General features: G+C 43.9%; 1 protein-coding gene across 1 annotated transcript in view; it reads right to left on the minus strand.

The window, feature by feature from the left end:
* Nucleotides 1-913: 913 nt before the first annotated feature.
* lmtk2 (lemur tyrosine kinase 2) overlaps nucleotides 914-17,708 on the minus strand; it is a 42,706-nt gene continuing 25,911 nt past the window's right edge. The window contains exons 7-14 of the mRNA XM_056287682.1: nucleotides 14,877-15,007; nucleotides 12,076-12,160; nucleotides 10,542-10,663; nucleotides 8,445-8,594; nucleotides 4,518-7,599; nucleotides 4,261-4,393; nucleotides 3,917-4,171; nucleotides 914-3,533 (exon numbers count right to left, since the gene is read on the minus strand). Coding sequence (XP_056143657.1) covers nucleotides 3,505-3,533; nucleotides 3,917-4,171; nucleotides 4,261-4,393; nucleotides 4,518-7,599; nucleotides 8,445-8,594; nucleotides 10,542-10,663; nucleotides 12,076-12,160; nucleotides 14,877-15,007 — 3,987 coding nt within the window. The 3' untranslated portion in view covers nucleotides 914-3,504. The remainder of the gene's footprint in view (nucleotides 3,534-3,916; nucleotides 4,172-4,260; nucleotides 4,394-4,517; nucleotides 7,600-8,444; nucleotides 8,595-10,541; nucleotides 10,664-12,075; nucleotides 12,161-14,876; nucleotides 15,008-17,708) is intronic.

Here is a 17,708-nt window from a genome sequence, read left to right on the forward strand (position 1 = left end):
TACACTACCCGGACACCCCATCAACCAGTGCATTTTAGACATTCATTCATTCATCATCAGCCGCTTCTCCGGGGTCGGGTCGCGGTGGCAGCAAGCTAAGTAGGGCACTCCAGGCGTTCCTCTCCCCAGCAACGCCCTTCAGCTCCTCCTGGGGATCCCAAGGCGTTCCCAGGCCAGACTGGACATGTAGTTCCTCCAGCGAGTTCTGGGTCTACCCCGGGGTCTCCTCCCGGTTGGCTGTGCCCGGTAAACCTCCAAAGGAAGGTGCCCGGGAGGCCTCCTGATCAGATGCCCGAACCATCTCAACTGGCCCCTTTTGATACGAAGGAGCAGCGGCTCTACTCTGAGCTCCCTCTGGATGTCCCAGCTCCTCCCCCTATCTCTAAGGCTGAGCCCAGACTCCCTACGGAGGAAACTCATTTCAGCCGCTTGTATCCGTGATCTCACCCTTTCGGTCATGATCCAAAGCTCATGACCACAGGTGAGGGTTGGAACAAAGACTGACTGGTAGATTGAGAGCTTTGCCTTCCGGCTCAGCTCCCTCTTCACCACAACGGTCCGGTACAACAACCGCATTACTGCTGATGCTGCACCAATCCGCCTGTCAATCTCCTGCTCCATCCTACCCTCACTCAGGAACAAGACCCTGAGATACTTGAACTCCTTCACTTGAGGCAACAACTCATCCCCAACCCGGAGGGAGCAGTCCACCGTTCTCTATGGCGTCAGACTTGGAGGTGCTGACTCTCATCCCGGCCATTTCACACTCGGCTGCAAACCGCCCCAGTGCGCGCTGAAGGTCACGTTCTTACTTTTGCCATCTGAACGATGTAATTTTTATATATTCAGAAGGGCTGATGGATCCAGGCTCAGGAGCCCCCTCACTGCAACAAATGAGATGCACGAGTTTAAATAGAAGTACATTTGCATTTATTTCCATATTAAACAGTGTAATTATAAACATTTCATTCAATTACACTAAGCATGATCATCAGTATGAAGTAAAAATATTACATTTTCTTTTTTAAAATCTACAAGTTTAAAGGACAATGAATTTTCACATCTGCGTTTGTGTCTTAATTTAACTGCTCTTAGCTAATGACTGTGATATGTTGCTCTTTTTAATCAACTCAGCTTTAAATTACAAAATGAACCCTCATACCAGCGACTCGGTTACATCAGATCCCAATGTACAGACCAAAAACAAAAACATAAAAACCCCAAAAACATTTATATACATCAGTACAGTTCAACATTAAGTTACACTTCTCAAATGTGCAAGATTAAGCAAATGTATACTGTAGTCGAATAGAACATAAGGATTTATGTTGGATTTCCTTAAAATGTTTCAAGTTTAACTGACACACGGGATGCTGCTGGCTTTTAACCGTGGTCAGCCTTGTCTAGGATACAGTGCCTACTGTACGTGAAGAAAAGGGGGACATCTAACTGCTACGGGTGAGGAATAGCTGTTCAACAGATCACAAATGACGAGAATTTCAAGGCCTACTTTTGAGTTACTACAGCGGAGAGTTTTACAATTACAACCGAGTCTGGAGGAACAGTTGTGGTTACTGTACATGAACATAGAGACATGGAAAAGAGCCCATCTCGCATCCTCGCCATACCGTTTTGTTTCTACACATCATGATTCACACACTACCCTCCCCTGCTAGACAGAATCACATAAAACAGTATGGCCCATTAATGAGATGGCTATCAAATGTTCAGAATCGCATTTGTGTGGTGGTTGTGCAAGTGTGCATGAGTTGTGCTCACAACACGTGTTGTGTGCTCACAACACATGAGCACGCTGTGTGTGTGCGTGCATGAATGTGTGTGTGCGTGCATCTGTATGTGTGTGTGGAGGGAGGGGGTTACAGGAAAACCTCTTTCAATTCCAGGGCGGTTCAGCTGGTAAGACAAAGCAAACCAAGGACAAAAGGCAAGAGGAGGCCATGTTGATAGTAAAGTGGTAGTAGTAGCAGGGTGATGGTGAATTGGTGGTGGTAGTAGTAGCAGAGGGATAGTAAAGTGGTAGTAGTAGCAGGGTGATGGTGAATTGGTGGTAGTAGTAGTAGCAGAGGGATAGTGAAGTGGTAGTAGTAGCAGAGTGATTTCCATTGTAGTCGTGATTTCTTTCAAATAAAAAGTCCCGGCACGTTCCGCGAGAAACGCTGTCCTATTCGGTAGCTTATCCAATGAACTAACACAAATTCCAACTCAGTAATGAAAATTCATAGCACATCAGTTTTACAAACAGCTTAATTCGTTTCTACATTCTGACATTGAAAAAAAAAATCTCCCACTTTATTACACATTCTAACCATTCCTAAATGTGTAATTTGCAATTCTGTAGCGATAATGAACGACGGGGAGCAATTAAATTTACAGTATAACAGGCACTGTGATAAGACCCATTGATAAATAATTTGGACAAATCAGATCCCGATAAAGCTCCGTCTTATCCATTCAAAGCAAATTTGAGGTATTAATAAATACGTTGAATTTTTCCTCTGAAATTGATTTCAAATGGATCCCACCTATAAGGCTACGCTCCACTTTCCTTGTCCAGTCCATTCTGAGACGTCTCCAAAAGAAGAAACTCCGACATCTATTCCGAGTGAAACAGAAAAGACGCCACACATCATCTCGACAAACAGACTGCGCCGTCAGTAAGTCGGTTATCCTATGACGAAAAGCTCAAATGTGGCGCTTCCTAAAATCCTACCCGTCTCATTCAAAACCTGCTAGAGAAGCTCACCGTATATAGTTGCTGTTCTCTCCCGTTAGGAGATTGTGGGTACACCTGATAAGAGATTTAACAAAATAATCATTACAAAAAGGCAACTACAGTAATAACTGCACGATGATGTAAAGAAGAAATGTTAGCGAGCAATGTCGGATCTCGAGTTTTAGCTCTGCCAAAAGCAAAAGGGCTTTTTTTTTTCTTTCTTTTTTTTTTGTGGCTGCAAACATGTTTGCCAGGCCCCATTTTTTATTATTATTATTTCAGTTCTATTCAGTGATTCAGGGCTTTAAAAAAAGTCTCTTTTTGGTGACACCGTAACTCTTGGGAAAGGAGTGCTTTAACCAACACAACAAACCAAAGAAGCAACTGGACAACTGGAATGCGCTTACTGAGTCTTTAAAGCAAACACTAAGCAGCTAGGTCATGTATGGTTGCTTTTTTCCTGCAAAATTGCACCGATCAGAAAGACAACACAACAATGTTGATGATACTCAGAGACAGGGACAGGGTCTCGTCTGTCTTATTTGCTAAAAGGAGTTTATGGATTACGGAGGGAGTCGGTCATATGTTTATCAAAGTCCTATTCATGGCCAACTCCGTCAAAGAAAAGAGCAGTTCTGCCTGAGAGAAGCATCCATGATTTGCACCAAACCACGTCACCTGTCTTTGTCCAGCTCTCCCACATTCCTGAAATGTGCGAGCATTGGTTTGTTCCTCGAGTGTGCAAGGAAATGGTCCCGTCATTTATCTGGCTAGTCCTTCTCTCCATCTTCACTGCTTCCTGTTGAGACAAAAGATTAAGAAGTGCAGAGTTAGTGCATAAAAATCAGCGTCATCTATCTAATGTCCTACGGCAATTTGTATAAAAAAAAATTCTTGTCACCTATACTGTAAATTGGCCTTTGACGTGAACCTAAACTGTAATATTTATAACAAACGGTAGTAAAGCAGAGTCCTGCAATGCTACCACATTGGTGGCACATGCACAAGGAATGCCATGCTACCTAAAAACCTGAAAGAGGAGCACATACAGCTTGCGATTCAAAGTAGAGCAGGATATGACATCATTTTCAAAATATGTTGCTTTTCAAATCACATGCTCTCCTCTCTAATAATGCTACTGCAGAGCTCTGCATGAATTCTGTGTCTGCAGTTCCCACTCGCCTCCTTGTTCAATGTCAGAGTCGGTAAGATGTGTGAGGGAGAAGCTGGCAATGCTGGCGGGGGAGATGGAGAAGCGGGAGTAGTTGGAGGAGCTGGTCCAGCTGGGCTCTGCTGCACGGCTTATTGCAGGAGGAGGGGAGAAAAAGCGTGACGCTGCAGATGAGGACATAGCCTTGGACACTGACAGGTCCTCAGCTGCCTTAGACAGGAAGGTTTCAGACGAGGAGAAATCATCATCCCACTCAAAGCCGCCACCTGTCAAAATTTATTAAAATGAGTTAGCAAAAATACATGGTGGAGACAAGTTTAAGGAGCTGTAGACATTTTGTGAGTTTTGCTGTCACCTTCTTCATCTGTGGAACTCTCAGAGTTGGTGAACCTGTTTAGGTAGCCGGTAGCAGGCACTGGACTACTGAACTCCGACACCTGGTTGTTGGTGCCTGAGGGGTGGTCTCCCAATTCCTTTGTCGGGGTTTCCTGAAATCATAATGCATTTGGTTTTAGTTTGCTGATCAAGAAAGATAAAGCTGAAACAATTTCTGCCTTGCTTTAAATACAAAATGATTGTCATAGACCTCTTAAAATAGACATTATACTGTACCTGATCAAACAGGTATACAGTGACATCATCAAAGAAGGACACAGCTCTTCTGGAGTTGTCTGCATCGCTACCAGCAGGTGAAAGGGGGGATTTTGCTGTAATGTTTAGTGTGGTAGGTTTCAACAGGCTTTTTAGGTTCTTTGCACTACTGTCATCAGAGATGATAAGTGGCACCGGATGCACAAAGTCATCATCGCTTTCTGAGCTGGAGTCATGTAGCCGGTATGCACGCATGTCGTCATCAGAGTCATCGCTGTTCTCGTCCTCCTCATCGGCATCGATCCCGTCCTCCTGTCCATCTATCCCCAATCCTTCTCGTCTGCCCAGGTAACGACCCTCCATGTCTGGTTCTTTTATTTTTGAACCATCACTGGCATAGGTCCTGGTAAGTTTTGCATGAACTGTGGTCTCTGACAACAGTTTGGCTGAGGTAAGAGATTGAGTTGGGGATGATGAGATTTGTAGATTGTCTGATGTTTCATCATACACTGGCTGATCAGAGGACCTGAAGTCTTGAAAGAATTCCAGCTTATCTGTATCTTCACTATGGCTGCCAACAGACCTTGTCACCTCTTTCTCATGGTTCTCCTCAGTTGATGAAACGACATCTGGCAACATGCTCCTAACTTGAGGAACCGGTATTTCTCCCGCTTCAGCCAATGTTCCTGAATCTATAGGAGATACCTGCTCAGAATCGGAGAAACCTAAACCCACAGCCTCAGCAGATGGTCCTCCTGAGGCCTGGCTCACCATGTCAGGAGAGCTCTTCATCCATGAGACCTTCACAGAACTTCCCATGTTTGTTTCTTCAGACTTCTTCTCAGGTTCAGATTCGTTGTCAGAGAAGTAGGCGGAGTCTCTGTAGTTGCCACCCATGAATGGTTCCTCAACAGGATCTATGGGCTCTGGGTGCTGGCCTTCATCGTTCTCCTCATTCTGAGCATCAGCCACACTCTCTACTTCAGATATAATGATTTCAGGTGGAACTAGCGTTGTGGTGGCTGTAGGCTCTTCTGTTTCTAAACCTTCAGCAACACTTGTGCCATTCTCTGCCAAAGAATGGTCTCCCTCAGTGGGTTGGGAGTTCCACTCTGGAGACTCTAGGTTCTCTGTCTCATATCCACTGTCTGCTAATTTATATGGAGGATGGAGTTTGTGAGGTGCTACTGGAGTGTTAAGCTCTTCTACTGGCCCTCCTAGCCTCTGGATGTCAAGGGAGTCTAAAGAGTCCGGTGTTTCAGCTGAATTATCCACTGTGGGCAGAGTAGTGGAGACACTGTCTTCCAATAAGCTGTCCTGGCTGATCTGGTCCAGGGAAGGGCCAGAGACCAGCAGAGAGGACCTGACAGGAGGACAGCCATCATCATCCAGGAAGTGTTCTTCGTGGTCAGACAGGGCAGTTTCAAGTTCTACTTCTTCATCGTCAACTAGTTCACTTAATAAATCATCACTCATTAGGCCTTCACTATGGCCATTGTCTGAAGGTGATACATGGACTTTTAAGTCAATTCCTACAGGCTGAACGCTATCCTTTGAGGTTCCAAGGTCGTCTTCAAGGCTGGGGATTTTGGCATCCGTGCACAAAGAGTCTGTCGTGGCACTTTCAATGACAGGATTAGGGCAACTATCAGTTAGACTAACTGGAACCTCAAATCTCTCGGAGGTATAATCAAAAGCAGAGTCTATGACTGTGTTTGAGGAATCAAGCAGGCCAATGTCTTCTGTGGAAGAACTATTTCTAACTGGCAGCTGGTGACTTGGGATATCATCTGTGTCAACTACAATGGAAGGCACCAATGTTTCATTTTCCAAAGACTGACAGAAATTTCCCAAGCTGGGACTTGAAGATTCTAGGAGTTGCTGTGGGGATTTGCTACGTGCTACTGATTTTAAGAAGGTTTCAGCTATGTTTAAACTGTCCAATGCCTCAAGGTTGTCCCAAGAGCTCATTTTGAAGCTTTCTTCGGGTATGTGGGCAATTCCGGGTGAAAGAAAATTCTGTTGAGGACTTTCACTTTTCCCTGATAAAGTAGAGCCCTCTTTAATAAGGCTCTGTTCTTTGAGAAACCGGAAGTTGGCAGCTAATTTTTCAGTGGTCAGAAACCTTGTCATATCTACATTCTCTCCCATGTCTTCCCGAGAGCCCTCCAGGTGAGTGGTTTCTGTACAATCCCCTAAAAAAGAGTCACCTAAACTTTCATTTCCATCTACTTTGGGGGCTTCTGAAGATGAACCTTCATGAAAGGGGTTCCCATTGGATTCTGGGGGCTCCATGAAATCCCTTCTCCAGGAAAAGGAATCCTCCTGTTTGGACTCATCCTCGGTGAAGATGTTGGTGTGGTAAGGACTGTCATTCTCAAGAGATGACCAGATGTGACTATCTGGTAAAAAGGAGTCCTTGGAGTCAATACTTTGGTGGAAGAAATCTGCATCAGTGCTAGACTCATCTAGACGGACATCTTGGAGAACAACAACATCTTCCCTGCCTAAGCTTGTGTCCACATGCAGCCCTTTGTTCACATCAGATCCCATGCTTATCTCCCCTTGTTCTTCGAGCTGGATGTAATACTCAGTCCTATTAGAGGGCTTATGTACATCAAATACCGGCAAAATCCCAGGGATTCCTGAAAGGTTACTACCCGTTTCTGTTGTCCCTGATCTGGCCACAAGATCTGGAAAATGTGCCTGAATATCCTCGCTGGGAACAGGGAAAAACATACTCTGGTAGTTTAATGTTGTGTCCATGCCTGAATGTCCATGGTTGCCGTCATAGTGGTCATGCTTAGCTGCCTCCCAAACGTACTCAAAGCTAAGGCCTTTGCTTGTTTCTGTGACAGTGAGCACCTCGTCTATCTCTTGTCGCAGGGCATCCTCTGCAAACTGCTCCAGGATTGGGAAAGAGGAGTGACTAACAGTGGTCTGCCTTGTAGAAGGGTTAGGCTTTAGAGCATCCCAGCGTTGCTCAAAGTCTTCCTCTATGTCCCGTTGGCCCTGCATGCGCAAGTAGGTGAGTAAACGATGCACCTCTTCTGCTGTGGCCCGCTTGTCTGGGGACAACCAGCAAAACTGTAGCACCTCATACCTGCACGGGGAAAGGAAATGTGATACCACTTTGTCAAACAAGATACTTTTACAGCAGCCAAACAATTTAAGTCACTTCGGATCAAATGAAAGTGCAACCATTTGTTTCATTTAAAGCGATTTCACAAAACAGTTCTTAGAAATATATATTAAAGTGAATTAAGTTTATTATGTCTTTATGCATGCTCAATAATCCAGGTAAGAAAATCACAGTAAGTTGGATCAGTTCATCTGGACACGTTTATTGAGAGACATGTTTCATCACTTGCAACTTGATTGATTGATTGGTTGACTCATCTAAGTGACCTCTACAGTCTGAACTGACTGCAGGTATCCCCACCCTGATAAACAATACAGTGGCATAAGGACTAAAAACAACGATTGGTTTCCTGTGCAAATTGCCATGACCATTAACAAGAATTATAATGGCAATGTGTACTATTCACAAAGGATTGGGGGATGGTTGCAATCACAGCATTGTAAAATGGCGACAGATGTACTCTATGTGAAGTGGGAACGTTGAACATTGAACCCGGGGGGGGGGGGGGCTAAGAGTACATCTGTCGCCATCTTACAATGCCGTGATTGCAATCATTCCCCAATCTGTGAATAGTACACATGACCATTGTAACTCTAGTTAATGGTCACAGCAGTTTGCATATGAAACCAATGGTTGTTTTCAGTCATTATGCCACTGTATTGTTAATAAGGGTGGGGATACCTGCAGTCAGTTGAGACTGAAGAGGTCACTTAGATGAGTGATGTAATGTTTCTCTCAATAAACGTGTCCAGATGAACTGATTCAACTTTCTGTGATAAGTTCATTATGATTACAATAAATCTCACCATCTGTCAGAGTAGGGCAGCTCCAACTGTGGCTTCATGGGCTTGATCTGCTGGTCCCTGATGACATGACTAAGGACCTCACGATCAGATAGATGTGGGTATGGCTGAGCTGCATTCTCAAAGAGCTCCCACAATGTGACCCCCAAGGCCCTGCATAGATATGAGAACAACAGTGTTGTTGGGACTAATAAAAGTACAGGGACTATTTTGTTTGTTCATGAATGCTTCAAATCAACATTTTAATTTGTAAAATACTGGAACTATACAGCAACTTTGTTTTTAATCAATGAATGCTTCAAATCAACATTTTAATTTGTAAAATTCTGATAATGTAACTTGACAAGGAACTCAAAATACTTCATCATGGTTGGTGATGGACAGCTACAACCAAGTGTATGAATCATAAAGCAGCTATTATAACAGGTGCCAAATATAAATACTCGTCTAATGAAAAGTGAGTCACTGATTATGTAAGGCATTCTATCCAACAACTTAACATATCCTTATTCAAGGACAAATCTCCTTGTAACTCGAGCTGTCTTATGTAAGCTTATGATTTACGACGAGAAGACATTTCGGCACTGAGCTGTGAGATAATCAGGGAGGGGCCCAAGGGAGTGTTCAGTCTGCAAGAGATGCTTGGATGATACAGTGTTAGCAGCCCCACCCCCAAACCACTGATTGGATACCAGTACTGAGGGCTCATCAGTAGTTTGTTTAAAGCCTCACAGCAAGCCTTGTGCTACAGTGTTTTTACGCCTTATTCCATGGAGTTAAAAAATGGATGTAGACATCAAGTCTGAGGAAAATGTACTCGGATCTGATGATACTGACTAAAGAATCACTTTCAACTAGAGGAGTGCACTCAGTAGAGCGCAGCGCTCCACCAAGCGTACGTATATCCCCTTCTCCGGTGCTCGGACTTGGTGACAAGCCACCCCTTTTTTCTCCGACCGGGAAAAAGGGAAATACATGCACACGCAGACAGAAAAAAACAGTGTTTTTCTTGCCATTATAAGACTTTTGTGCAGCGCCTAAGTTGATTGGCCAGGAAATATGTGGGAAAAACGTTTTTAATATGCAACGCTCAAGCTAAAAAAAATCTACCTAATAAAAACGTTTGGTCTGTCAGTCTCTGGATGCACAGCTTCCTAGGCGGACCCTCGCATGAAGGCAACCAAGTCTGATATGAAGTGGCAGCGATCAGGCGATCATAATTTCAAAGCCCTTATTAAAAAAAAACTTCAAATGTGTTTAACCGTCGCAGTTTCCATGATATAAATGAATGTAGGTGAAGGCTCTACTGATTGACTTTCATTCATAAAACAACGGTAAGAAAACATAGCTCAGCCATGGGAAGTGTTTAATTGGAGCTACTGAGATGGTTTCCCGCTATGACTGTGATTATCGCCACTCTTGAAATTGTATTTTTATAGCGGGGTTTTAACACTGGAGACTATGGCACTTCTACGTGGCAGTAAGTGGATAAGGTGAATTATTTTTGGTTCATCTGGTGTTCCTCCAGTTCTCCTGCGCTGAGATCAGCGGAGAAGGATTTGCTGGCTTGCGAAATACGAGCGACTTCTCGTTTACTTTCGAGACTCACACCTGAATACATGTTTTGGTTTTGACACTATGGCGGCCCGATCTGACTCAGTCGTGGATGTGAGTGGCGCATGCACACGGTTGACTTAGAGCGGGCAGCGACGGAAAGCAGTGCTGGTTGAGCGAGCTAGAGAGTGAATGAGAAGGGGGCGCGGCGAAAGCGAGAACAAACGTTTTTTGAAGGTTTTCAATCACCGTGACCATGAGCGATCCTTCATCATATTATACAGACATAAGTGTACACAAAACGTTTTTCGGCTGATATGTCTAGTAGTTTACGAGATTAGCCACGGACAGACACACGCACACACATGCGCGACCAAACACGTAATCCCCTCCAGGCTACCACCTGGCTGAGATAAATACACTCAGAAAAGATTCAGGGTTGGTCACAAACTGTAAACCTTTGGTGAGTTATGAGGCTTATGGCAATTTCCTTAAGTTAACCACTGAAGCGTGCAGGTTGCAGAGGTGATGCAGGCTGGTACCCACCACACATTGCTGGGCTTGGTCTGTTCCATAGTAATTACCCCGCCATGGCGCTCGGCCACTATCTCAGGAGCCAACCAGCGAAGGGGTGCAAACACATCATCCTCTGTGATTATATAATCCTCCTGCAAGTATATGAGAAGGGATTCAGTCAGACATGCTATTTGCTGCTTTTGCAAACTCTGCAACTTCACATTCTGCAATGCAACTGCTCAAGCAGCGAACTCAGTCTCAGTATGTGATGCTCTGAAACCAAAAATACCAACTGGATATCAGCCAAGAAGTTGACAGTTGTGCCCTCATACATTCATTTCTCTCACTCACCTACACACACACACACACACACCATCTTTATTGTAGGCTACAAATAGAACATTTGGTAACCTTATCTCATGAAAATTAAATTGAGAAAGCCAAATTGAGAGATTAACAATATTTAAAGAATGTAGCAGAGAGAACTGCCCTGGTACATGGTGCATATACAGTGTTGAGCTACAGCACAGTAAGGACTTAATTTTTAAAAAATGTGAGAAGTTAAGGTCATCACCTATCTTTCCGACAACTAATTCTGTGCACACACACACACACACACACATATATATATATATATATATATATATATATATACACACCGGATTTTGGTGCACAGATTTTGGTAACCTTATCCATGCAGATGGGGGATATATATATATATAGATAGCATTTTTTTCCGGAACCGTCAATGGTGTTGTAAGTGCTCAACTAATGAGGAGCGGAATATCAACACAGATACAGGGAAAAAAAGTTTTAATGCATAGCAGTATAGGCCTGTTTCGATGAGTGCGCGACGCACGACACAGGCCTGTACTGCTATGCATTAAAACTTTTTTCCCTTTATCTGTGTTGATATACGTATATATATAAATATATATATATATATATAGATGTAGGAAAAAAAACTTTTAATACATAGCAATACAAGCTTGTTTCGTGCGTCACGCACTCATCAGCTGCTAATGTAGTTTTTTTCGTACATCTATATTGATATGCCACTCCTAATTAGTTGAGTACTTTTATCAACACCATTGATGGTTTCCGAAAAAAAACCTGGTGTATATATATAAATAAAACTTTGTTAAAAGAAACACTCAGTGGTAGGAAAAGTGCTCAGCAAATAAGGAGCAAAATAATCCATAATACTTGAATTATAATACAAGTAAATTCTTTATGAGACAGTACAAGCCTGTTTGATGCCATAAGCACCGATTTTTTTTCTATCTAAAAAACACAAAATCAAAAAAATACGTGCTTATGGCATCAAACACGCTTATACTGTCTCAAAGAATTTACTTGACTCAATGGATTATATATATATATATATGTGTGTGTGTGTGTGTGTGTGTATACACATACATACATATGCACACATACATATATACATATATACACACACACACACACACACATATATATAAATCCCTCCCCCACACCTGTATGGATAAGGTTACCAAAATCTGTAGGTAGGCAGCATTTGAAATGAAGCAAAGTGTCCGTTTACTTTGTAGCGGTAGGGTCCAATTCCATAGTCTCCCACTTTAACAGTCAGATCTGCAGTCAGGTAGCAGTTCCTTAGGGCCAAGTCACTATGGTGGAAAAGACAGTGGCATTAGACACGGGGACATTTATAGCCCAGATATTTAAAAATTCAATTGCCATACAGAAGCTTTAGTGTACACCTGTGTTGCTTTGTTATGTCTATAAACTGCACAAACAAAGCAGTCACTCGTTTCTGCTCTTAACAGTTGCAGCTGTGGCTGAAGAGCAAGACATGTCAATACTAGGGGAGGTGACTACAAAACCCAAGCAAGTACTAATGTGCACTGTCACAGAAAGGCAGACATATGGCCTTTGACCCATGAGTCCGTTATCGTTCCATATGTGGAAACAACCAGAAGACAGGGCTGCCACAAACGCTCCCAACTGAGGGCGCTGTCCTCGTGTGGTAAGTCACTGGAAATGCACAGAGGAAAACCAAAGCTCGGCGAATCTACAGCTCTCAACAAACTATCTGATTATTTCTGCTGTTGTCAAGATCGGCAAGAGGTCTTTATGCCCTTGTTGTTCATCTCAACAGCCATCAATTCCAGACGAACGTCACAAACGAGAGCCAGAGCACAGGGAACCCCAACACAGTAATGCATGGAAAATGGCACAGAACTACTGTGGTGCACCACAGCTCCTTTGGTTGCTTCTGCTGTCCCCCTGGCAACAAAATCACTGATGCTGGAGCTATTCCCAACTCACTCACACAGCAGCAGGATATTGCTCCCAGGGAGAAACACTGGCTCTGCAGACTGATGTTGGAACAGCCAGGAAAGCGTGCAAGGAGGGCTCTCTGGAGCGTTTAGGGGACATATGGTAGCTCATTCAGACACAGACACTTGTGGAGGGGTAGGCTCTGGTTTCCCCTTGGACCAGCGGCATTCCCCATGCACAAATTCCAAGAGTGTGTCTCCCTTACCCCCTAGCCACAAACATCGCTGACTCTAGTGGTCTTGGTTGCACATGGCCCAGCTACTGTCAGACCCACTGAAACCTCTGCAAGATAAATGGAGAGATATTTTAAACTCTCCTGTCCCCCCCCATCCTTTGCTATTGGAAAAGGGGCCATACAGTAACACGGGTGGCTCACTTAGAATCAGGTCCAACACGTTAACCCTACAAGGTAAAACCTGTGGCAAAGTGGTGTTCACTCCTACACAACCAGTGTATATTTGGTGCATTTTGAGCCCAGGGATTCTTGATTTAGAGATCTTTTCTGTAAATCAATACCGAACCGAAATTAGCCACCCATACAGAAGCTTTTTTCTTTTGGGGGGAGGGGGGGGGGCAGAACCTAAAACTACTTGTAGAGAAAATTCAAGCAATCACTAAACCAGATCTCAAAGACACTTTAAAGCTGGTTCTGAACGGGTTTTATCACAGTGAAGTGTATCAACAGGACCACATACGGTCGACCTCTTTTCACTATTTCCATCCATGCTACATGAGTATGTTTTTCTGCCATGTTGGACCACTTCTAGCATATAAAAATGTCAAGGCTAAGGCCAGGCTTTGGAAGTTGGCCCGCGCTGGCCTTGGCCAGAGGGCTTTGCAATTGTGTCACTGCGCCACAGAGCAAACACACATTCAGCTCTTCAAGTCGTTTTTTGTTGGCGGAGTGACGGGCCTGCCTAAAAGCCAATCAATTTCTGCCTCCCTTGAGAAAAGTGCCACAGAAATATTTTTACGATGGTCATTTACAGTAGTCTTTACAGGGAAACACTCGTAGACCTCCTTCTAAGTTGTAACGCAGATAAAAAAAAAAATCCAATACGATGCTATCCTTTTACATGCAAAGAGCAGAATCATCATCTCTCTCTGGCAGGTGACAGCTGACACCCTAGCAATGCATGGGAGCTGTGTAATTGGAACCATCTGAGCTTATTCGGAGCATGCAAAACTCACAGCCGATGAGCTGAGCGTCATATACTACCCCACGGCCCCTCGATCCCATCTACCCTGCCGCCTCGCTGGATGCTAACGGCGAGATACCCAGTCCTCACCGGGGTAAAAATGAAAATGAAACAGAGCCCTTCTGCCGTGCACACCTTTTTTGGAGAACACTGGTACTCCCTACACTGGTTGGACAGTAGGGACAAAAGCATCACAGCACCATGAATTCTTACTGGCAACAGCCACATCTGCAAAGGTTTAAGAGTATTTGCAATGTGTCAAGGGAATCAAATCAGAATCAGGAGGGAACTCACCAGGACAGTGACAAAACATTTAGGACAACATTTCTCCTTGTCCTGGCTTAAAGTAATGCACTAATCTTCATAAGCAGGAATTTGTTTCATTTAAAACTCATTCAATTTTAGTTTCATTTCAAAACACAAACAACCAAAATGCTATCATCCTTAAGAAAAGACACAAAACAAGTAATTCAGATTGTGCAGGTACACCCTGGTGACACAAGGGGAACAACAATCAACTAATCGCTTTTAAATGAGGCCCTTTTGTTGGCACATTATCTTGTTTGCTAAATCAAACTGTTTCAAGAAAAAACACAATGTCGACGCTTTGAGAGCTGCGAGGGGGAAAATGTGAGATTAGTGTGCCCGGGAGCCTTTGTGGTTTCCAGATACAAACTACAGCCCGAGTATTGCCTAGTCATCAGTTGTATCGCTTGACAAATAATGCGGAGGGTGGGACTTAAAAAAAAGAAAAATCACCATGTACTACTTAGTGGCTTTAACACCAGTCAGCTTAGCTCAGCCGTTGCAACCTGGCACGAGAGTTGCAATTCTGAAACGCTACCTGTGCAGGAAATTGTTTTTGTGAAGGTGAGTGACACCGGCGGCAATTTCACAGGCCATCCTCTGCAGCTGCAGCAGCTCAGCATTTCTAAACATCCAGTCCTGCTGAGACAGGTAGCCCCGCAGATCACCCTGCAAAAAACCACACACACACACACACACACACACACACACACACACAAAGAAATAGGCTACATTAGTTGATCAAACCTGACCATTGAAGGCATGCAGTAATTGCGATATCTTGCTTGTGTTGCATCATTCAAGTGGATTCTTTATTTCTGTAAATCAGAAAAGCCAGCAGCAAGTTCATGTGGACATGCACTACACAGAGCTTGCCACACAGGGGCAGTAGATTCTCCTACTGTTGACTCTTCAGCGTTTTTCTGGGGGGGAGAGAACCAAATAAGGGTAAGGCTGTTTAGTAGTCCTCTATGCTGTGTCACAGTGATTTATAAATAAAAGGTCAGTAGAACTGTGCCTCCATGCCGGATCAGGTTTCTGGGCTCATGAAGGCAGGGGAGAAAAGAACAGGCTGTCCCGTGAGGGAAGAAAGCCAGGGTAATTCAAATCTTAATTGAAAGCCATGCCAATATACACGCTCACACATACACACTGACAAGTGTGTTTATGAAAACACACTCACACACACCATGCTAGAATTTGACAGTCTTCTGCTAGATGATAATAATAACGTACAACGAGAAGAAAGAAAATGGGAGTAACCATCCATCCATCCATTATCCAAACCGCTTACCCTGCTCTCAGGGTCGCGGGGGATGCTGGAGCCTATCCCAGCAGTCATTGGGCGGCAGGCGGGGAGACACCCTGGACAGGCCGCCAGGCCACCACAGGGCAAAACGGGAGTAACTAAGGATGAAATTTACATCAATCTATCAAGATCACAGACAGACACGGTGTTTGTGGCTGGACTGACTCCCAAGGTAATGAATGAGAGATCTTGCTGCAACAACCATCTTAACTGTGTGTACGTTCACACCGAGGAGTAGGCAAGGCATTTACGTGGACAGCACTGGTTACTATCCACCAATCAAGACTCCGACTACCTGACCACAGATGAAACACTGAAAACGGTGTAATTTCAGTCTCACCAACACCACTGCACAACAGCACAGCTGTTCTTTCCCAAGCCTTCTATCATAATGTGTAAAACCAGAGTCAAAATATATATTAATGTGTGCAATGTATTACAACCGGAGGCTTGGGCTGGAGGAAGTGGACATATCTAATAGGGCGGCACGGTGGCCCAGGGGTTAGCACTGTTGCCCCACAGCAAGAAGGACCTGGGTTCGAACCCCAGGCCTTCCCAGGTCCTTCCTGTGTGGCGTTTGCATGTTCTCCCGTGTCTGCATGGATTTCCTCCGGATGCTCTAGTTTCCTCCCATCATCAAAAAGACATGTATGTTAGGGTTAATACTCCTGTCTGTGCCCCTGACCGAGGCATGGCAAGAAGAACTGGAGTTGGTCCCCGGGCGGCTGCCCACTGCTTCTTCACAGCTAGGATGGGTTAAATGCAGAGAATGAATTTCCTTGTATGGATGTACAAATGACAAATAAAGTGTATTCTATTCTATTCTAATATTCAAGCCTGATCTAACATGACTAGAGTCTCAAAGTGGACAAGAACGGGGCATCCGGGTAGCGTAGCGGTCGCTCATGAGGGGATTCTCATCACTGGTCTTCCTTCCTAGTGGGTACCTTCGACGTACTGTTCACCATGGAGGCCTAACTTAGGGGACTCCCATATTAATTGGCCAACAGGGTTCCCTAGAGGGATGCCCTAGTAAAAAAAATACACACAACGCCCGCTCACGAAATGAATGAAGTGCTTTTGGTGTAAAGTGTAAAAGCCAAGAAGACTCAAAACTGTACAGTGTTTGTGTTCATGCGTGTGTGCGAGTGCTCGGAGTGCAAATTCACATAGGAATGCCTCTCCCTAGCCTATGTTGCAACAAGCATCCCAGCTATCACGTCTAACCACATTCAGTCACCGCCTCACAGCTACAAATAAGACAGACACACAGCTCAGAGAAATGCACTTCACAGAAGAGCTAAATTAAACATATGGTAACTGATACACTCGGGCTGTCTTAATTCATGAAGGCTCCGCAGCAGCTGACCTGGTCTGGGTCCCGGCGAAATGTGTGAAGTCCAACGAAGCAAACCAGACAAACACAACTGGTCAAAGGCCAAAACAATTAAACCTTCCTGCACTGGTGAACAAAAAATGAATATTAAAATATTTCTCCTATCCAGGCCCAACTTATGGATTCTTAAGTTGTGTAAATTATTTTTGTTTTTAAAATATACTGTTAAGAGTCTTGCTCCATGCCCTATCATAGATGATGGTTAGTGTTAATGTCTGGTGGGAAAACTGACACACCTTTACCAGAACTCTGAATTAATTTACAAGATCCCCTTTGTAAAAGCAACCAAACCAGTGTGATACAGTAGGCTAAAAAAGACAACCTGAGAGTGAAGAGTACAGGAACTACACACCTTTTCTAACTTAAATGAGTGGAAGACAGATACAAAAGTTTTCGCTAATATTAGTTTAAAAATGCAGTTTTCCAATAATGATGCTAAATAATCAACCGTCCTTGTTAAGTCATCTCTGATTTATTGAGCAAGCTCCTAACAGTAGAGCTATAGTATTTAATTTACTATTATCTAATTTCCTCCTTTGCCTATAGCTACCAATAGGGGACAGCAAACAGAAAAAGACAACTGATCACAAGGTAAATTATCATGGTCAGTAATGCATAATTTAATAAATACACTCAACAGCATGAAGAATGGGCGTCCGGGTAGC

This window comes from Lampris incognitus, chromosome 10 (assembly GCF_029633865.1).
Source record: "Lampris incognitus isolate fLamInc1 chromosome 10, fLamInc1.hap2, whole genome shotgun sequence".
Lineage (NCBI taxonomy): Eukaryota > Metazoa > Chordata > Actinopteri > Lampriformes > Lampridae > Lampris > Lampris incognitus.